General features: G+C 35.3%; 1 protein-coding gene across 6 annotated transcripts in view; it reads left to right on the top strand.

Annotated features, from left to right (window-relative positions):
• Positions 1-23,826, top strand: part of LOC118196321 (syntaxin-1B-like) — a 177,756-nt gene that overhangs the window by 80,896 nt on the left and 73,034 nt on the right. For all 6 annotated transcript variants that reach the window (XM_085819082.1, XM_085819085.1, XM_085819081.1 and 3 more), the window contains one exon: positions 21,536-21,635. In XM_085819082.1, the coding sequence (XP_085675208.1) occupies positions 21,536-21,635 (100 nt within the window). The remainder of the gene's footprint in view (positions 1-21,535; positions 21,636-23,826) is intronic.

Here is a 23,826-nt window from a genome sequence, read left to right as displayed (position 1 = left end):
CAAATAAAAGTAGAGCTCAAGGTAGCCATGAAATTACTTTAGAATTAGTTGAAGAACTTTATCTGGCAAATAGAGAACTTTACTTACATAGTATTATGAATTTTGTATTTAGATAGCTAGTTTTAGTAGAATTATAAATAAAATTGTTGTGTTTCCTCGTGCAGTGCAGCGCAAGACAAATTTTAAGAGAAAGGCTATGGCGGAAATTAAAAATACAGGAGCACGTGCATTTAACATAGAGTAAATGGATATCTCGGTAATTTGTATTTAAATTGAATAAAATTAATTGACCACTTTGTTATCTGTAACCATAATTGCACACTCTTTTTGCTTTCCAGAAATCTCGAAAATCAGAAATTACTAGAAAGATCTCCCGCGACCCATTGAAATCTACAAAAGGCCAAAGAGAGAGTTGTTAATTGCTTAGTTATTGTAGTTGCGATTTGTTTAGTTCCGCGTGAGCTGAGATATCTGAATTAGCTTTCTCTTTACATAACGCTTTTCATTGCGTTGTATTTTAACGTTTTTAGTAGTTTGAAGTATAATTACTGATTATACTGTGTGATATTGTGAACACTTGTACGAATATCTCTGAGGAAAATTCCAGCGTTCTGTTATATTTCTTTTGATAAGAATAAATTTTATTAACCTATTATGGGACTTGTGCGTTCAGTCTATTTCGAACCCGTACGTACGCAACAATACCAGGAACTCTTTCCTTAAGTTTTGGGTCATGGAAACTCACTAATTTAATGCTATTTTCCACAAAAAGAAAAAGATAAATCAGATCCTAGTTCTTACCGATATGCCTTCTTTCTACCTGGGAAAATTTTAGATAAAATGCTAGTACAAAGAAGCATATTTTCTCTTGAATAATTAACTATTACATCTGTATCAATTTGGATTTATGCCAAATAAAGGAACGGCAGATGCATCGGAATATCTAAACACCTTCACCAATGATAGTTATACTCGAAATTGACACACTTATGTAATTTATCTAGATGTGATGTTCATCTTTAATAGTCTTTGGTGGGTGGGTCTATTCCTCCACTCCAAGATCTTAAATATCCAGGAAATCTATACAATTTATTGAAGCATTATTTTCTTCATAACAGAAAAGGCATCTACAAAAGAAATGGTGTCAATGTCTTCAAAAATTACACAGGTGCACCTCAAGGATCTAATTTAAGTCCAGTTTTGTGGAGCATTGTTGCTAATACTGCATTAATGGTAGACTTAGGCAATGTCACATTTGAAGCATATAGCAATAATTTCATCGTCATTGTTGGCAGTAGAAATCGTCATTGTTGGCAGTATTGCGGGTGATTTTAATGCTATGAGTCCTCTTTGGGGTGGAAATCAAGAAGATCATAGGGCTGCTAAAGTTCTTGATTTTATCCTCGAAAACAGACTGTGTGTTCTTAATTCCTCCGATTCAGAGCCAACATTCTTGACTGTCAGAGCCAAGGGTTGGCCTGATATTACATTAGTTTCATCTTTTTTTGCAATTTCTATAACAAATTGGAGGGTGTTGACAGGTTTGTCTATTAGGGATAATTAAATTATTTTGTTTGAAATTGGAACCTCGGAAGACATAATTTTGAAACGTAGATTTAAAACTTCATATGGTGGACATGAAAAATTCCTTGAGAATCTTCGTCCCCGAATTTCTCAGTTTATAAATTTATTTGAATCTAATACTTCTCGAGAGGATTTAGAAAATAACTACGACTTTTTTATTGGCTCATTGATGGATGCAGCAACAGCGTCCTATAAGTCGAAAAGAGTACGGATTAAAACCTCTACATCATGGTGGTCTGACTCGCTCACAATAAAAAGGAACAAAGTTCGTGCTTTGAGGAGACGTATGCAAAAAGAAAGGGATGACAATATAAGGCATTCACTTAAAATTTCTTATAAGAAGGTACTAGCAATTTTTAAACGATTGATTATAAAGACAAAAAGTGAATCTTGGAAGGCATTTTGTGCAGCTATTGAAAATCCTTATGGCATCACTTAAAAGATTGCAGTGGACAGAGTATTTCGACCTCTTCAGCTGCCAGTAGAGGTAGCTCCGGACTGTACTTCTCTGGGAGAGAAATATAAAAAAAATTTAAATGAGTTATTTCCATTGGATTTGGAGATTGAAGATATGAATTTACATAAAGTAATGCGAGAAAAATTTAAAAATCAAACTTGGAACTCTACTTTAAGTGACTCTGCCCTGCTGGAGCTTGAAGAGTTAGAAAATACAACTCGCTCTCTGCCATCTAAGAAGGCCCCCGGACCAGACGATCTTAATAATATTATCATAAAGATACTTTTCAAAGAATTCCCCCAATTGTTGTTATCTTTATATCGAGCATGTTGGAAATTGGCTTTATTTCCACGGCAGATGAAAATTGCCGAAATAGTTTTATTTGGCAAAAAGGTAAAGATCCTGCTATTTTGTCTTCTTATAGACCAGTGAGTCTTCTTTCTTCTTTAAATAAACTCTTTGAAAAATTAATATTGAACAGACTAAATTATTTTCTAACTGAAAATAAAGTGATCAGCGACTTTCAATTTGGATTTAAAAAGGGGGTTTCAACTGAAATGGCAGTTTTTAATCTGCTAAACACAGTAGAAGGCAACAGGGATGGTAACAGGCACACGTTAATCATCTCCATTGATATACGTGGGGCATTTGACACGGTCTGGTGGCCTGACATAATTGATGCATTGGATAGCGCAAACTGCCCTGTAGAAATTTTGAATTTAATTCGAAATTATTTTGAACAACGCAAAATTCAATTAACCCTTGATAATTAAATTTTAATAAAAGATTTGCAAAGAGGCTGTCCACAGGGTTCCTGTTTAGGACCAACCCTGTGGAACTTAGTCGCTAATACGGCCTTTGGTATGTTTGAAAATACTGAACAAGTAACTCTGCAAGCTTATGCCGATGATTTTCTGTTAATTATCTCAGGCGTAAAGGACACTGAAGTAAGAGCTCAACAAGCGATTAATAAGTTTGTAGAGTGGGCAGAAATGCATAAATTAAGAATTTCTGAAGAAAAAACTACTATGTTGTTTATCGGTAGGAAAATAAAAATGCGTCGAAATCTGTCTATAAAAATCCATGGAAGGCCCATAAAATGTGCAAACACCTTGAAATATTTAGGCTTTGTTATCAGCAATACGCTGTCTTGGTTTCCACATGTGAAACATCTTAAACAGAGATGTGCCGTTCTTACGAATGGCATGACAAAGACTATGGGCCTTAATTGGGGTACTTCCCCAAAAATCTTGCGGCTGTGGTATAAAACAATCACTGAAAGAGTTCTTTTGTACGGAGTCTCCATTTGGGGTTCTGATACGAACAAAACTATGAGTGTCTTACTGAATTCAATACAGAGGCATCAGCTATTGCTTATTTCCAAAAGGTTATAGAACAACCTCGACAGCCTCACTGCAGATTTTGGCGGGTATACCTCCATTAGATTTGAAAAAAAAGCTGAAAGAGACTCTTTCTTAGGACGGATCCTACGATTACGATTGAATGGGGATTTATGGAACCAACATCACCTAGCAAATGATTATGAACTACGGGTTCCATCTAATCTTGGCCATCCTGCCTCTTTAAAACTCAAATCTGCAGTCAATTTATACTATACGGCTCCAGTAGCTAATGACATTGCTCTATTTACAGATGGTTCTAAAACAACGTGGAACAGGTTGTGCATTTAACAATACTCAAAAGATATATACATGGACTCGAAGGCTTGATAACAGAAATACTGTTTTTCAGGCAGAACTTTTAGCGATAAACGCTGCTCTCACTTATGTTAAAAGAAATCTATCGGGCAAGACTAAGATCTTCAGTGATTCATTATCTAGTCTGCAGGCTATCTTAGACATTACGAATAGAAATCCGATTGTACAAGTTATTCAAGAGAAATTGCTAAGATTTAATTCATCTGAAAGACCACTTCTTACCTGGGTGCCGGCTCATGTTGGCATACTGGGCAACGGAGAAGCAGATACTTTAGCTAAATGGGCTGCTAATGATATCAACAGAATTGAAAATCCAACGAAATTGCCTTTTTCACACTTGAAGAGCAAGACTTTAAATGCACTGCTTGTGAAATGGCAGGAAAGATGGACTAATGACTCCACAGGAAGACGAGTCTTCTCTTTCTTTCCAAAAGTTTCTCTCAGTCAAAGAAGCACATCGAATTTTTATACTCAATTTTTCACTGGTCATGGACCTTTTAATACATATCTCTTTCTATTTGGACTACGTACGACTGAACTTTGTTCTTGCGGGGAGTTGGGAGACCCTGAACACTTCACTGTTCATTTACTAAAAAACTTCACTTGAATAAACTTTTAGATCAACACAGGCCAAAATGGGCTGAATTGATATTAAAGAACTCTAGTGAGAGTAAGAAATTTAAGGAAATTATGCTTTTCTGTCAGGAATTAAATTTTTCTGTAAATAATTCGCTGAGATCATCTCTATTGGGAGTGAGTAATTGACTTTCAGCGACTGTTGGATTTTTACTGCATAATGGTAATTGTTTAACTTATTGTGTTTGATGCTGCTTGTTATTGTTCAGTTTTGTTGTTTCCACTACTTATGTTACTGATTTAAAATTAGAAATGGTTTTACGTAGAACAGACGTATCTGACATTGAATGCATCTATGCTCTTTTAAATTGTAACCGTTACTTGTAGCCTATTACTTTCTTATATTGTACAAATGGTCGGTTTTATTTGTGACGCGCATAGTATTTGTTGTATGGTACTGAAATCGTTCTTAATCATATATATATCATGATTATTTTGTTCAATTTTGCAATTGTTAATTAAATTTAACAGAACATTTTAATTATTTTGCATACTTTAATGCATTCTTTTTTAATTGAATTGATTCGCTTTGGTGAATTTGATAGGCATTAATTGTGCATTCTTTTATAAAAATTTGCATTCATGATAGTTATTTTATATTAATTTTCTTTGCTTTAATCTTGAATGCATTTTGTATTTGATTTTGAAATTCTGTAAAATTTTATGTCGGCATTTTTCTAGTATTGCATTTGTCTTAGCGATGCCAGCAAACCTAATCTAGAATAATTATTTTGTATACCTTTTTGCACTTTTCTGAATTGAATAGTTGACCTGTTTTTGTGAATTTGATTGGTTTTACTTGTGTTCTCTATCGTAAAATTTGCATTTAAGGCAGTATTTTATAATAATTTTCTTTGACTTATTTTTGAATGTTTGAATTATTTTTGAATAAATGTGGTTTTTGAATTTGAAATTTTTCATATCTTTATGTTGGCGTTATTCTTGTACTGTATTTCTATAGCGTTGCCAGCAAACCTGATGTAGAGTTTTTATATTACTTGGAGTGGTTTTGTTTTTAAACCAAATTTATGTTTTGTGTTGTAATAATATCTTAGGTTCAGTGTATTTTATGATAATATTGTTCAATTATCAAAGTTATTGGTTCTTAATTCTGAATTCATATGAAGAAATTTTATTTGGCAGTTTATTATTGTCTTAGTTTATCTTTATGCATTTTTCTAAATTGAATGATTCTTCTTGATATTGTGAATCTTATTGAAATTAATTGTGTATAATACAGTAATGGATGTATTATATTTTGTTTTATGTAATGGATGTATTATATTTTATTTAAATTAGTTGGACTCAGTTTTGAAAGTATTTCGTATTTTCAGTACAAATTATGAAAGTATACTCGGTTTATTGTTTGAATGCTATAGGTACTACTTGTAACATGCTTTCTTTAGGGTTTATTAATGACTATGTTACTTATGTCCTTGTGTTCTTGAAGGCCTTTTATGCCACTGTAAACTTATTCTGCTTAGTTATAATAAATAGCTTCTAGAGGCAGGGGCTTTAATCCGTGTAAGGCAGACATCATGTCAGCTAGGTAATGGAGCCCCTGTTCTCTGGTTAACAGTAGAAATCGAACAGACTTAAAAAAGGAAAGAAATCATTAGATAATGTAGAAAAATGGAGTGAGAATAGTTTTAATAGCAAGAATGATAACATTTCCTAAGAATTCAAAACTAGTAAAAAATTCACTAAGATTACGATAAAAGAATGTCTCTATTCGAAATAAAGATGCATTAAAATATCTAGAGTTCGTTCTTGATAAAAAATTAACCTAGATTCCCCACCTTTCGGAAATGTGAGAATGAACTCATGCGATTGTTAACTATTTAAATCGTCTTATGACGCACAAATGGGGACTTAGAAGGAAAATATAGAAAGAATTGCATTTAAGAGCAGTTGAAAGATTAATTTTACAACATTACAGCAGCACGGTAAGAGCAACAGATAAATTGTTACATATTCAACGAATAATATTACTACATAATATAAAGCGTTTTAACTAAAGCGTTTTGTAAACTAAAGCGTTTTGTGCTACGCCAACAGCTACTTTTAAAGGCTCTTGTTTAGTGCACTTCCGCTAGATATTTAAGCAGAACAGGAATCAAAGTTAAAGTTATTCCATCTTTTTCACTTTCAAGTGGACAGCACTGTAGATAAATTTAATATACCAAGTTCTATAGTGGAAGTAGATGTCGCAAAATTGAGCAATCATCCAGCTCAATCTCGCATGGCGTGTTTCAAGTATCCAAGGTAAAACTGGACTGCATTTATAGCTTAAGAAGATAAAGAAGTCATAATATGTAAAAATTTAGTCTAAATGGTTCAAGCATAGTTTACCAAGCCATTTTATGGCTAAATGCCTTTCTTAAAAGCAATAAGTCACAAAATGTGAGCATTTATACAGACAGCCAAAGCATTTTAAAGGCGTTGCTTTCTACGAAGAAAACATATTTTCTTATTCAAGCTCTTCAAGAAACAATAAATATGGAGATAAATATTCGTTCTATTAGATACTCAGACATACATGTATAATAGTGAATAAAGCTGCTGATACAACAGCATCAGATGGCAAAAAAAGATGGGATGAGGCAGGAGCAGGGTGATTAAATCATGAATACTTTCCACAAGTATCCTCTAAAAAGAATAAAAACAAATTTCCTGATAGTACAGTTAGTAACAAATCATGCAAAGTTTCCATCTTATTTCCAGTGATTCTTATGAAGAAATGTAAGATGTGGGTGCGGAACACCAGCACATCTAGCAGATGCTAAACATTATACAGTGCAACCTCCAGACACGAGTTTAATTTTTTTCAGCATTGACCTCGTATAGCGAATTTCTCGAATCTAGAAACAAACTTCCCCATTAAAAATAATCGAAATCCAGTTAATCCGTTCCGCATTCCCCAAAATATAATTTTTCTAATAAATAACACTGGTAAATGATGTAACCATAGTTTACCTTTAAGATAGCTTCCGACACCGACACTGCTCCTCGTTAATCCACACCAACAGCAGCTTCTCAACATCTAGGAGTTTTGGACGGTGCTTGGAAGTAATGGTAACTCCTCTGGCTACATTAAGTTTCTTAATTTTTCCCTGCTTCATCAGAATAGTGCACATCGTCGATGTCGAAAGGCCGTAAGTCTTCGCCAATTCCATCACTCTTACACCACGCTTATGTTTATCAATGATTTCTTTCTTAATATCAAAGGCCATGGTCTCCTCCCCCTTTTTTTTTTCTTTCTTTCTGTACTATCTGAGGCAACAACCTTCTTGGAAAGCATCATGAAATAATTATTTTTGCGTTAAATGTAATAAACAATTGACTCACAAGGGCACAAACATGGAGATCAAAGAATACTGAGCGATTTGACGAGGAGATTACCCGAGTCGAGTCGGATCGGGAAATGGCGCCACGCATACCAACAGCCTGGCTCATTGCTCGTTACTTGAGTCAATGCTCGTATTTAGAGCATTGATTCGAGTAACGAGCAAGGAGTAAAATATTTCGCTCATACTTTCCTCGTATCTCGAATTTCTCGTATATAGAGGTGTTCGTATCTCAAGGTTCCATTCACTGTATTTGGCAGTGTCCATAATTTTCAGTTATTATTAGAGCAAAGCCTTTAGAAGGATTAACAACAAAAATTGCAGTGAAAGATTTATTCTACGATACAAAGTTGGTATCTGCACTTAAGCAAATTATGAAATGAATTATTGAAAGTAAAGGCATGATGTTTATAAATAATTAATCCTATTACATGAGTGACTCAGTAATTACACTGCCCTCCAAAAGTTAAGGAGCTGCTTGTTTTTTTTTGTGCCTAATTTGAGAATGAAGCAACATAGAAACAAGAAATTTAGAGGACATTTTCACTAAACAGTTCTTTAATGAATAGACTTAGAATGTTTCTAAAGTTCAACACAAATATGAATTACAACAAAAAATTGCACTCTTGGCAGAGAAATCCAGTCTTAGAGAAATAGTACATCACAGCTTTTTTGTGGAAAAATGTGGTGGTAACATTACGAAAATGCGTTCTAATAAAGAATGTGTCCTACCCTAGCTGCAATACATTGGCGGCAGCAGCATTCCATGATGTCAGCTAAATTGTCCGTCTGTGAAATGGAAGCAACGAGCAGACACAGAGTAATCCTTGTTCAAGCTCATCTGACGATCTTGGAGGAGGACCTAAAGCAACGACTTGTCTCTCAAGGCAGTCCCAAAGATGCTCTATCATATTCAGGGCTGCAGATTGAGCTGGCTATTCCATCCGCTCCATACCGTGTTCGTCAAGATATTCTTCAGCAAACCGAGTTCGATGTAATCGCACATTGACGTCAGTCAGAAGAAATCCAGGACCAATAGCAGCGACATATGGGCGGACATATTCATCAAGGATCTCGTCTCAATATCTCACGCTGGTCACAGTTCCGCTATGGAACACATGCAAGTCAGTGTGACCACTGAGAGAAATTCCCAGCTCAAACCATTATTTCACCATTTCTGTAACTGGGTCTTTCCACAGTGTGGGATTGGTTGTATGTGGTGCGTTGTTTCCTCTAGATCAGCTGAAGACGTGAGTCACTCACCAGTGTGAACTTGGAGTTGTCTGTTAAGAACACAGATGCTCATTGTTGTCTGCTCGAGAAGACGTGTTCTGTTGCCCGACATAAATGGACAATAGAACACGTTTGCTGGAACACGTCCTCTGTGTCTTCGGGTGAAGGAATCACAAACAATTGGTCGTCTTGCATACAGACCTGTATTGTGCAAGCGTCTGCGCATTGTTGTAGCTGAGCTTCTTGTTCTTGTTGCCAGTTAATTATCTGCCATGGGATGAGGCACAGTAATGTTACTCCTTCTTCGGGCCGAAAGAGGTAAATAATGGTCTCCCACAGGTACTGTAACCCTTGGTCTGCCTGGAACATGTCTCCTAGATAACAGAATCCTCGGATTAAAACTGATTCCATAATCGGTGGACCATACTATGAGAGACATTGAAACCTCTAGTAGGATCAGCTTGTGACATCCTCATTTCCTTCCATCCATCCATCAACGAATCGGGCAAACGACTTTCTCTGGACATTAATAGACTCTCCTGGATATTACTAAATTGCTAATAACAACTGAAGATCAGCACTCATGAACAAAACTTGCAATTTTTCTGACTCCTAAATAAGTATTTATTTCTGTAAAATAAAAGTGGTAGCTATTGTTTTTCCATATATTTTCTTAAACTTTTTTACTGTCATGCATATAAACTGTGAATTTAAATGTTACTGACAGTTTTGTAATGGTGAGCTTTGAAAAACATCCTGTTCCTTAACTTTTGGAAGGCAGTGTATTTAAGAGCAAGTAAAGATTATACATTCCTATCTACATCTGTAAAGAGCAAGAGAGATTTATATCAAGTCTTCTTTCCATTTGTGTATCTTATATATATTTTCATTCCGTACTCTATTATTTTATTACTTTATATGTTTAACAAAGGGTCAGTGGGTTCTATTGATGAGATTAATCAAATTTTTAATTCAGTGTGGTTAATTAATGTTAATACTCTCAGCATTACAGCTGCATATGCCGGCCGGATGGCTGATCAATTGTTTTGGCTATTTCGGCACAGTATTCAAAATTGTCTCCCTTCCCTTGAACAAAGCAGGAGTTCCAAATATAGATAGATGCCTTGCTGTAAATGATTCTGCCGATTTTTTGCTTTCATATGCCTGCAAAGTCTCAAAGACACGGCGCACCTTAATTTTAATTATTAAACGCTTATCAGCATACTAGTTTGCGTCTGGTTTTCGAACTAGATCACAATTAATTTCTTCATCTCATGAATAAGACATTTTGGCTGCCTAATTATCAAGATTTTGAATCCTGTCAAAGATTCGATGATGTAACCGCTTTGTAGTGATCTTGAGAACCACACTCAAGATTCGCGAATTTGAGGGCTTCGGAATTCTTGAATATAACGCTGGGAATCTCTTTTGCGCTAGTGGTAGAGAATTCGGCTGTCATGTAACAGACTCAGGATCGAATACCAAGGTCATTATTATCTTCAAGGGCATGCAAAACTCATACACTTCTCATTATACTCATAGATGGCGGCACGAGCAAGCAACTACAATACCCGAAAGCAACGAGGTCTCTCACGCCACGCGATTGCCACAACGGCGACCCGGAGCACACTTCCCACCATTGCAGACAAATGACACACTGTATCACACATGGCCAAGGCGTTTTTCCATACTCAAAAAAACCTAATAGTGGCACACATGCCAGTAGATTGGGGGGTCTTTCAACCATGCTTCACCATGCATTAATACATCTAATTGAGAACTCGCACACACTGGTGCAGCAGTCACAGTTCATCAGCGCAATGATGAATCTTATCAGCGCACTAATCCTACAGTTACGCCCACAAAGCAAGGTTATCACCTCATATCGCATCAAAAATGCTTGGGAGGGGAGTATATAACGATTTCAAGAACCACTCAGGGCTCGCAAATTTGAGAGTCGGAATTCTTGAATCAAGTGCAGCTCTTTTGCGCAATTGGTAGAGAATTTAACTCGCACGTAATAGACCCGGGGTCAAATCCCAAGGTCATTATCATCTTCAAAGTCATACGAAATTCGTGTGCTGTTGCGATTCTCATTGGTGGTCGTAGATGACGAGATGAGTAAGCTACTACCATACTCAAAAGCCACCGAGGTTTCTCGCACCAATACTTTACAGCCTCTTTCACTCTAACTTTACCTTTTAAAATCGTTGATATTGTTGAATGTGCCAATTTCAAGTCACATACTGTTTCTTTAACTGTTTTGCGAGCTTCATAGTCTTGTATAAGTTTAAAATTCATTTTAAGGTCGATAGCTTTCCTTCGTTTTTAAAGTTTCTCCAGGTGATGTCATGCTTTTTCTTTCGTTGACATCTGTAATATGGTGAGAATACAAATATGTAAAAAAAGAACGAATTTGCACAGTGGTTGCTTGTCTGAATGAGACTTACTGGGGAAAAAAAAAAAAAAAAAGGTGATCGTTTGTCGGAATGGAACTGACTGATAAAGTTCATAGGAAGCCTCTAGAGTGATCAGTGCACACGTAACCATTCGCGATTGACCGACACTGAAGCTTAGAAAGGGGATTCCTTGAATTGCAGATTGAAACTCGATTGATCACTGCAAGATAGGTCGTAAAATGAGGAGTACCTGTAATGAAGAATTCCTCATTAAGTGAGAAGTATTGCAAGAGTTTTATTTCTGTCATTGATAGGAAAAGCAAAACAGGAATGTTGAAGGGCAGTGATTTTGAATATTTTATAGTTTATTCTAAAATGCTATCACCAGAACAAAGTTCCAAATTTTGTAATACTATTGCGAATTTTCCTCAAATTGCTGTTTGTTGTAAGAAGAAGTTTCTAAATAAAAATCATTTAGAAAGTATTTAAGAGTTATAAATATTTGTTTTGTATTTAAGATCTATAAATGCTTATTTGCATTTAAAAAATCCTTCTGTATTGTCTACATTATAGCAAATGCAATAATCAAGTAGCCCTCTACAGCAGCGTCGATGGTTTTGAAAATAATAATAATTATTAATCAAATTTCATTCATTAATTTTATTTAAAAATTAAGAATAACAATTTTTTTTCAAAAATAAACAAAGTTTAAATTTAGTTATGTATATGTTATTTTGCATTTTTTAGTTCTTTATTTGTACATCAAGAGAAGCAGCACATTCAGGAACCACCTCGGGCGGCAAAAGCTCTAGTTACTCCCACTGCTTCAAATTCTCTAAGTAGTACACAAGTAATGTCTTGGCATTAAAGTTTCCACTTGCATCTCCAGCAAAAGAGTTAGTTTATTCATCTTGATTTGTATTTCGGTGATGCTCCCTTCGTTTTGATGATGTATATTCTTCTTGTCATTTCCACCCTCCCTACTCCAGAATAAGCTGATCATAATTTGAGGCATTTGCTGGGGAAGAAAACCTTCAACTTTTATATGGACACTAAAATAGAACATAAAATTCTCAACAGTTCTCTGGTTTGCACTTTCTGCTTCTTTGTACTAACTATAATATGACTGCTACTTTTTTCCTTAAAAATATCAAGCTACCCTCTGTTGACTTTGAAAACATCGGTATAAACAGCCATACCAAGATATCAGGTTATTTTTTCCCAGGCCATTATGAATCGCCTTGCTTTTTTCAAGAATGATGCTCTTAGAAATATTGCTACTAGCTAACTTTCGACGTTTATTCAAATGAGCAGCAATTTCTCGAGATCTTCAGTTGTTTGTAATCTTTATTTAGTTTGAATAGTCTGTTACGACATCAACACCTTTAATTGTTTCTTTATTTTTCAGAATAGGGCTGATCGGTAATTTTGCCGTGCCAAATTGAGCAGCAAGATCGTATACGTGAACACCATTTTTGTATTTGCCTGTAATATTTTTTCTTCACCTATATCATGATTCTATTAATTTTCTTTTATTTGTGTCGCTATCATTATCTGTTCTTTGCCATATAGCATCTTATTTAGTAATTTATTACAAAATAGAAATCACAACAAAATTTCAGTAGAAGTAATAGCAGACATGTATAAGATCAAGCGAAAGCCTCACAGCAAATGGCAATCTCTTGTCGCCCTTGATCTCGACAAAGTGTCACTCTGCAATGTTTATGTACAGATATTTTTGTTATGATGTTATTGTACACGACCGTCACATTTTACGTAGTCTTCTGCATTTTGGAGTATCATTCGTTGCTGGCTCAGTTGTTTGATCGTGCGATATAGTCATCGGAGACATTTTTCATTCGGAAAACTTGTTTGTGCCGAGGTATTCGGGATTAGAGGTTCTACTGTACGTGCTTGTGGGTTTTGCCTATGGAGGGAGAAAGTGCCGTAAAATTTCTGCAGGAATACAGTTTTTTATCACGAAATTTCTAAAGAGAAAATTATAAGATGCGTTTGTAAATATCCTGTGCGCAATGACGAGTTAGTGCAATCTTCAAATGTTTTTAAAATGAAAATAAATCGCTGCGTACACGGGATAAATTTCTGAAGAAATACAGTATTTTATCACGAAACTTTTAAAGAGAAAATTGTAAGATGCGGTGATAAATATCCAATGCGCAATGACGAGTTAGTGCAATCTTCCAATGTTTTTAAAATGAAAATAGATTGCCGCGTACATGGGAAGAAAAACAGCGAAAAAATTACGGAAGGATTTCCCGAAAAGTGTACACATTTTATTTTTTAATGTATTATATAATTTAATTATTAAAATTTATATTTTAAATTGCTAAAATATCTTTTCTTTTGATTTATTAATAATATTTACTGATGTGTGATAAATATCGGTTGTTTGCAAATCTTTAAAAAAATATTGCAAAAATTGCCAGCTTGCATTAGTAACTTTAATCTTTTCATGTATAAAAAACTGCCAATTTCCATCGAAGTAATTACATTAAAACAAAAGTACCATCACACCTATATGGCTACCTGTCTATTCGTCAAGAATCCTGGGCAATGCTGTTGGTCATAGGATGTCTAAGTGACCAGCGGATTTTAGCCCCTCTCAACAAATGCAAACAAATGTCTGGCCACTGTTTTGGAAGGGTCAACGATGAACAAGGATTTTTTTTTAAAGTATACATATAGATTTTTTAACCATGATATTTGATAATTTTATATTTCAGTACATATAAAATATAGTTTTAATAAAGAATTTTTGAAGTTAAACTGTTTTATAAATTTAGGTTGCAAAGACTGTTCATGTTTAGCAAGTATAATGTAAAAATGTATGTCAATTATTTTTCATTTTTTATCTGCAAAGTATTTGTGTATGTTATCATTTATTACACAAACGGAAGCATTCAATCATAATCTTTGAAAAGGAAATTAATTAAATATTTTACGTTTATATGATGCTGATCCAGATTGTAATAATAAAAAATATTATTGAAACTCAAATTAACTTTTATATCTCTTGTATTATAAAACAACATGAGGCAAGCCATTTCCTTTAGAAAGATAAGTGCTTTCTGATTACCTCGTACCACAAAAGGTCGCCAATTTATTCGGAATTCTGTATATTGACAAGAAACGTCTCTTTAACTATCTATATAGCTTCTAAGTTCCAAGTTCCGCTGTGAGCTGCGAATAGCTGGCTGCAATGACAACTGTATTCCGGCTGCCATAAGGTAGACGTTTCTTCGAGCACATCAGGTGAGGAAATGCAGGACTGTGAGTCCAGAGGACGGCTTTGCAAGTGTAGGGGGAGTGACCATTTGTCACGTGAGAGATTTGAGGACGTCTGAATGGCTGAGATAGATTCAGGCAAGTAATTGAGAATACAGGCTACGCACAAAATTACACAGGAATAAACAATTAAAAAATATATAGATAAGAAAAGTAATCAAGTTCCTTGATGCTATGTACAATATATACGTTATTTACATGTCAGTAAACTGTGTAAGCGATAAGACGAGCTACGTAGTCAGGAGTCCATAATCATGTGATATTCACTTGAGAGGGTTACCCTCCCTGGTTGTGACCCATGAAGATGCTGCTTGAAAGTAGTAAACAGTTCATTACTGCTAATGAGCATTCACAATCGAAACTATCAGAGCTAGGTGGGGAAGACTTGGTTTTTGCATAGTATAAATGCCGCAAAAGGACAAAGGTGTTTGTCTTCCGTCAATATCTCATAATGAAACAAATTGAATGCACTGATATGATCACACTCTTCTGCACTTTTGTAGAACTTCTCGTTTAGTTTTCGTAAATAGTCCTTGATAGTGTTAATCTTGAGGTCCTGGTGGAGGCGTTTAAATGAGTCTTTTCTTAAATAAATCCAATCTAGAGTATTTGGCGAAGAGCGAGTAGAGGGATTTCATCACTGCAGTTGCTTTCTTGCGGATATGGGTGATGTGAGTTGTCAATGTGAGTCTCTCGTTCAGTATAACACCCAAATATTTTGCATGTGGAACTATAGGAACTGGCTCGTTGAAAAGGACCAAATCCTTCTTGACTGGAACGTGTCGTTTCTTCCGTCTTATAATAAGAAGTTGTGATTTTGCAGGGTTGATTTTGAACTTTCCAATTCCTCCACCAGTCCTCTGTGAGTGGGATGTTATCTTGAATCTTCTTAATTACGTGATTTACATTTGCAGACTTTACTGCCAGAGCGGTATCGTTTGCATAACACGCTAGAAGGGAGCTGCCGTGAAGCTGAAGATGAGGAAAATCGGTAACATAGAACAGGAACAGAATCGGACCGATCACTGATACTTCTGAAATTCCCCTACGTATACTACCTTCGTAGGAGCTTGTTTAGTTAACAGCGACTGGGAATTTCCGGTTGGTTAGGAAGGAAAAGAGTATGAGTACGAGTTCCCTTTCGAATTTCATCTGGATGAGATTGAAAATAAGACCCTCATGCCAGACGCCGTCGAAAGCTTTCGCCACGTCTAACATGAGGATCGCAACTGTTTGTTTACAATGCAGAACAGCTCCTGCAAACTCTGTGAGCCTTACAAGTTGCTTCGTAGTTGACAAATTTGCCCTGAATCCAAATTGTTCGGGTGGGAGTAGGTTGAGCTATATTTTCATTCTGTCAAGAAGATTTCTTTCGAAGATCTTACCAAATCCCGAGAGTAAACTTATCGGGCGATATCCGTCTGGATTTGTGTGGTCTTTGCCCGGTTTGGGTACCATGACGATTTTAGCGAATTTCCACTTGTCTTGGAAATAGGCCGAGACAAGATATGCATTCAGGATGCTGGTTAATTTAAAGATAATATTGTTAGGAAGGTGTTTAATTGCCGTATTTGTGATGCCGTCCTTTCCAGGAGCCTTCTTTGATCGTAATGTTTTTACATGAGTCTTTACTTCTGCGGGCGTAGCTAATTTGATGAGGTTGTTCGCACTAGGGGAATTTAACCGATCGCGGATATATAGAAGTATTCTAAGCTCCGAGTCTTTGTTTATTGGCCAACTGTTAGGAGTGAACTGCAGTTCCAGGTGTTTGGCGAAAATAGCTGCTTTCTCCTGGTTTGAAGTTATAATTTGGTTTGAAGTTATAATTATGTTATTAAAAATCAGGGGACGGTTGCACGAGTAGGTTGTCTTTAGATTTTTGATTAGAGTCCAAAATAAACTATCGCTGATGTCAAGACAAAGCATTTTCTCTGACCAAAGAACTTCCTTATGTTGCTTGATTGATTTTCTAATTTCTCTGTTTAGCCGGTTAATGTCCCTTTTGATGGCCGGATCCCAAGTCAGGTGGTAGACTTTCCGGAGCCTGTTTCTCTGTTTAATATGGAGCCGGATATGTCTAAGAAGTCTAAAGAGGTTATCCTTGTTCGGAAGGCTTTCGCTTGCATGAATGACAAAGTTCTGTATAGTATTTGTCAGGGTACTGATAGCAGAGTCAATACCTTTCTCACTGCGTAAGTTAGTAAAGTTCAACACTCTGTCTTTCATCAGTTTTTCGAATAAAGTCCAATCCGTCACAGTACGAGTACTATTTACACAGATTTTAGAAATCCCAAGTATAGCTATAAGATAAGCTGTAAGATGGTCCGAGCTTAGCTCGTAAAGAACTTCGGTCACCACAGGAATAGTAGTGGTGGATAATAAAATATCCAGAATATCCGAATGTGCAATATTATTCGGGCGATAAGTGTACTCACTGGGTGCATGGAGTACGACAGGATGATTGAGGATATAGTTGTGCGAAATCCTTCCTTTTGTATTTGTTCGTCTATAGTTCCAGTCTAAGTGTTTAGAGTTAAAATCACCTGCTAGAAATGTAGGGGTGTCGGGGGGCAGTAGCAGATCCAACACACTTGCAGTTAACCTGTTTCCCGGCGGATTGCAGTATGAACTAAACTGCAAGTCATTGTAATATCGAAGATTTACACTCACAGTCACTAATTCACTATTATTATTTCTGTTTGTACTTATAAGATAGGAGCTGAGGCACTTTATTAACGTATATCATGACACCGCCACCACGGTGACTAATTCGGTCGCATCTGTAAGTTCTGTAGTTCGCAATTGATAAACGATGACACGACTGTCCATGCGTCTCTGTTATTATTCCGATATCAATATCATGCATAGGAAAGAAATGTTGAAGTTCTTGTACACGGTTTAGAAGCCCATTGGCATTCCAAATTGTCAGTCTGATGGGAGCAGCTATACGGATGTAATTATCCATTAAGAGTGGGGTTAACTGCGGATTCTTCAGGTTGATTATTTTTGTCACTACTGAGTTGCTTGAAGAGAAGAGGAATTCCTGAGCCCTTTATGAGGGAAATGAACATTTTCAGATCACTTAATATTTGTTTGGGCTCAGAGATGGATTCGGAAGCCAGCCGCTTGAGAGTGCCTGCGAGTATGATTTATTCACCACAACTCTTTCAGCATAGGCCTTCGTTTTCTGAATGGTCTTGGGAACTTTTCACAGCCGCGAAAATTTGACGTGTGTCCCTCAGCCAGACAGTTTGCACATCGCGGCGGTTCAGATTTTGCCTTGGTGCATTTGAAGGATTCATGAGCCTCATCGCATTTTACGCAACACGGCTTGTGGTGACAGTTGTTTTGTTATTTGTTGTCAGGAGTGTGGTAAAACTCCTGACAACGATAACACTGCAGGGTCCCGAACGTCCTTCATATCTCTTGATATTGATTTTCATCCCTAGGATGTATTTTTCAGAATAAATCTCCTTGCTTTTGTCCTTATGTGCAAGGGTGACCAGAAACAAAGGCAGGTAAATAATTTCTCCATTTCTACGTCGGCTCATTTGATTTACCCGAATAACGTCGTATCCTTTTTTTTTATGAGTTCTTTTGCAATTTCGTCTACTTTCATATAGGCCGGCAAGCTTCTAGTCGCTATCTTGATGTTTTTACTTTCCGGTAGTTCAAATGAATGAAATCGAATTCCTTTATCTTTTAGAAATTTCGTCATCTGCCTGTAGATTGTTGGCAATTTGACTTGAATTTTAATCCCTCCTTGGATAGTCTGACCAAAATAGTCATGGAGGCTGAAGTTATGATTATTAAGCAAAGTTCTAAGTTGGTTTCATTGATATCGATCATCTTTCACAATTATCGGTGGTGGCTTTCGTCCTAATGCTCTAGGTGAGTCTCTATTGGTCACGGGAACGCCGTCAGTTTCAGGAGTCACTTCCATTTTCAGCTCCGTATCGCAGGGGACGCGAGGATCAGCAGCTGGCGAATCAGAAGCGTCGGTGATGGATTTCAGAGCAGGAACCTTCTTGATCGGTTAGCGAACCCGGTATGTGACATCTCCGCGCGGGCCTTCATCCGAGTCCGAACTTTCGTCCAGAGCCTTGTATTTAATGATGTCGTCGTCAGAATTTGCAGGACTGGATGCTTTTCTTGCATTGATTTTTGCAAAAGGAAGTGGTGGGAATTTCTCCTGGTCAATCAGTATGAGTTCTAGGAGCTTTAGTCTGATTCTTTCTTTGATTAAATTCCTGCTCAGCAAAAGCACGGAGACGTCTTAAAAGCGCGATATCTCGGGACTCATCGTTTGTAAGAAAACCTTTATCCTCCTGTACAAGGTTTGTGATTTCACAGCTTAATAAGTTAGATAATTGCTCCATAATGAAAGTAGTACTGGTACAGCAGCGAGGCCGTTTTACGGGTCTCTAAACACGAGGTTCAGCGAGACCAAACCTACATATATACTACACCAGTAAAGCAAAAGAGAGCGGCAGAAAAGCAGCAGCAAACAGAATAAGAGCTAGTCCGAGCGAGGGGTAGAGCACCTTCACGTTCCAGGTCTAACTCGAGTATATGGCTCCTAGGTACTATTTTGCTATTAAATGATGATGAAAAGAAGCATTGGTACTTTTCCGTTTCGCCAGCGCAAATCTCATCAAGCAGACTTTATTGGCGACACTATACAGGGTACACGTAAAAAATGTTAACAAATGTTAGTTCTAAAAATTTTTTATTTTGAATTCTTATGAATTCAACATTTTAATATCGTTTTAAATTTTATAAAAAGCCAATAAATAAAGATAGTGAATTTGTAAAAAGACATTAATTTAAGAATTTACTATGCTTTCATGGTACAGCATCCTGATTCGCTGTTTCATATCACGTGACCCAAAGTGATCTCATCTCGCGTAAATTGCGCTACAGAAATCTAATTCTCTCAGCAACTAACTGCATTAATTTCAAATTAAATCTTAATTTGGAATGCAAGTTTAAAATGCAAGAATTATTTCATTTCGTATGAATAGCTTACTCAGAAATTATGTAAAAACGCAGTGCTTTACTTCGCCAGTGCATTCTCATTAGAATTGATGACTTTAACCCTTGACTTTGTCTTTTCTATATTTTCGCCTTCGGGTGAGCGGTGTGATTGCATCTTAATTGACTTAATTAGCGCGAATGGCCTTAGGCCATAAAATTGAGCTACCTGCTAAAAATTTTATGTAATTTTATCACTAATTTATTATTACATAAAATCTAAAAATGACGTATTAGGATATTTGTTTTTATGTTATTATTCATGCTTAGATAAAACGCTAGTTTTCCGTTTTGCCGGCGCGAATGGCCTTAGGGCATAAAATTGAGCTATCTGGTAAAAATTCTATATAATTTTATGCCAGTATTGAAAGAAACAATCAATCTGATAACAGTAAAAGCCAGGCTTCGACTTGTTTTGAAAATGAGGCGAAAAGGTTACCAGAGAGGATATTCCGTTTGGCATCAGTTGTACCACTATTGGCGACTTTATCTCCTGCGCCGGCAAAACAGAAAAGTACAGAAGCATTTTATAAGAAAAAATGGTATGTATTATCCCGTCAATCTTGAAAGTTGTCTGCCACGAAATTGTGAAATTTGTGTCAGTTGTTCCTGCGATATTCTAAACAAACTGATGCCTGTTTATTTAATAAACGACCAGTATTCCTCCCAGTTTGTTTCTGTGCTTTGCTAAAACGCTTTTTTGTTATTTTATTATTTATTTTCTGCTATTTTTGTTAGACCTTCAGATTTTACTGGAAGCTCTGTTTTAAAACGCTATGAGTACAAACTTCTTGCAGGTTCTTCCAATCTATTATTGTTTTGTTGGTCAAATTCATCTGACCATATCATGTGCATTAATATGCACTTTATGTTAGACTCTCGTAACTTTCAAAATAATCCATTGTTGTTGTTGTAAAAGACAGGACCCAAATTTTAATCATTTGTTTCACAGTATAAGGAAAAAATACAGCAGTAACAGTTAATTTATATCCTTGTTTATAAAATAAAAGTGGCTTATCGAGAACCATTCGTGCTTCGTCAAGCAAAAGCGCAGATGTTATGAATGTGTTGTTGCGTCAAACTTATACATAACTGTTGCTAAATCGCGCAGCTTGGTGTGAATTTCATGGTCAACAGGATAACAGGTAAGTACAGAAAAAATTCTTTATATCCAATATTTACATTTTCGCAGCCAGTGAAATACTGTTTAGCGAAATGACCATTAAATATAGAACATGAAATTTGTGTGTAATCAAATATGTATGTGGTATGCGCATGCATATGTTAATTGTTGTGACATATATACTCAAAGATACGCCAAAATGGGCTGTTCTAAAGTTAAAATCGGGGTGCATATAATCCGAAAATATGCCAGCTTGTATCTCCAATGAGAAAACTTATTTTCATCATCAACTTGTTTCTATAAAATAAATATGATAAAATTTTTCTAAGAAATTTGTTTCTTACTCTAGTTGTTTCAATAAATAATGAATGAAATAGAATGACATCGTTAAAGACATTTAATTAATAGTACTTATTTTGTAAACAAAACAACGCTCAGAAAAAACAAGAATATTTATTAACAAGAACAATTATTAATGGAACGCCAATAGACAAGAACAATTATTAATTTAACACCAATAGACACGAACAATTATTAATGGAATATCCATTAAATTTAAATGGTGGCTAATAGTTGATGTTTGATGCATCTTGTTCTATAGTAGAACAGATCATACTTTTTTTAAAATCATGTCAGCAATTTTAATACTTTAATGTTTTTTATGATACCATGAATATATATTTGATTTCTTTTTTAAGGTAGAAGATATAAATGATATGTTTGCAGCAATGGACCAGAGGATATTAGATGTTATTGATACGCAACAAACAATTATAGAATTCTTTGAAACTGATGAAAGTAATGAATTTTTAAATAATCTTTTCTCTAAAAGTATCTAAAAATGAACAATAATTTTATCATTTTATATATATTGAAAAATTCTTTTTTTACAACCTTGTCATAACGTGATAGAATAAAACACATTTTTTTTTTTCGCCCATTTTTTTCTTTTTCCCTTTTAGCTTTTTTTCTTCATTTTCCTCCTACTCTAGATGAATATATTATAGTCTTTTTGCAAAACAGAAAACTGAATAACAGAAAAGCCTAGAATTTATAGTAAAATCATCCCAAAAAATGCTTTTCTGTTGTAGGAATTGATAATCTCTATTATTAAATAATGAAGAATTTATGCATGTGTGCTTGCCCCTCTCTTGGAAACACGGTGGCACTTAGAGTCACTAAATTTTGAGCAACATATTCCTTCATCTGAACATGTGCACCTCGAATTCTGAATTTTCAATTTGATTTTTATTTGTTTCATTTTTATATGAATTTAATGAATAGTTTAAAAACATTATGTTGCTACTCGGCAAACTAATATATTAATTTATCAGATTTCATCGGAAGAGTCTGTGCTTGAAAAGAAATGTACTGCTATTTGGCAAAGCCTCACATTTTACATTTAATCAACAAACTCAACAATTTAAAAGAAATATGTTGCCTCCACCTGAAGTAAAATATTTTTTATCTTCCCCATGCCAATTCAAAATGTATTTTTAAAATTTTTCTTTCAAAGCCAGTCTGTTACTGACTAGTAAACCAAGCAATTTAAAAGCAATAAGCACAATTCTTCGTTTCCGTTGTTATTAATTAGTAGAATTACCTGTGCAATTACACTATAGCTGAACTCATTAACACTCATTGTATATTTTTCTCCTAGCCCAAAAGAGTTATTTTCGAAACACAATTTTATGTTGTTTCACTTTTTATTTGAGTCTTGCCATTTGGCAAAATGTGAGATATTTATCTTTTAAATTTAAATAATTTAAATATTTCAAATTAAAAATTATTTTATTGATTTAAAAACTAGGCTAGTTAAAAGCAATAGATGCAGTTCTTAAAAATACCATTTTTTACTTTTTAATATGACTCTTTTAAATAAAAATGCATTTATTTCATAATATATCTAATTAAAAACATGAAATATATTTATAGAATTACATAACGTATTTTTTCAATTGTCAAATGCACAGAAGGTATATGATGCTCCTAGGTTAGCCAAAAAGTAAATTCATCTAGCATCATATAAAATGCTTCTCTATTTCACTCTGACCATCTCTACTGATTATCTTTACTGCTAAATGATATTAAATTTTAAATGAGCCCTTTTGGGTAGACATTAAAATTTGAACCCTTTCAGATTTATTAATTTTTATAATAACTACTTTAGGCAGTTGGCCGTGCAATTGGCCAATACCATAAAATATAGAAATATATTTACAAAGTCTTGACCTTTATGAGATATTTTAAAAGCAAAAATTGTATTTTGCAAAATATGCTGTAGATTTCAAAATGAGAGATCCATTCAGTTGAAATTTATTATTACACTTCAATAAAATTTTGTCAAATATACGAAATCAACTAGCTAAAAATTTGATATTAAATACATTAAATAATTGAAGATTCATAGAATTGGTCAATTTATTTCGATTAAATATTCAGGCTATTTTGCCATATTGCTTTCAGTTTATTTCTGTTCAACAAATACATCAGATTCATATATGATGATCTGTAATCATAAGAGATTGAAATAATGATTATTGAATTTTACATTGAAGAGCCAAAACATTATGACCACCTGCTTAATAACGCATTGTACGACCTTTGGCATGCAAAACAGCCATAACTTGCCTTGCTATGGATGCCACAAGTTCTTGGTAGATGACTGGAGGCAGGTTGTAACAAATATCTAAGCATTGGTTACACGAAGTCGAGATATTCCAACATGGTGATGTTTGAGATATGAGCTGCCGCTCCATTCCATCCCAAATGTGCTCTGTTGGGTTAAGATCTGGCGAGTTAGGTGACTAGGACCAAGGTCTGTAAAATGAAAAGGTTTGTGCATTCCGAAACTGAGACGTGGTGCACATGCATCAAATCTGAGCATCTGATGTTACAGGGAGACCAGAGTTCAGGGTAAACACCAAGGCATTGTTTGGAATGCCGAACTTCCATGAAGTTCTCTATTTCCTGTGAGTGAGAATCTTTT

Source organism: Stegodyphus dumicola, chromosome 6, assembly GCF_044657685.1.
Source record: "Stegodyphus dumicola isolate Sdum_Otavi_A_Nest chromosome 6, ASM4465768v1".
Taxonomy (NCBI): Eukaryota; Metazoa; Arthropoda; class Arachnida; order Araneae; family Eresidae; genus Stegodyphus; species Stegodyphus dumicola.
Note: the sequence above shows the minus strand (reverse complement) of the source record. Positions and strands in the feature narration are given on the sequence as shown.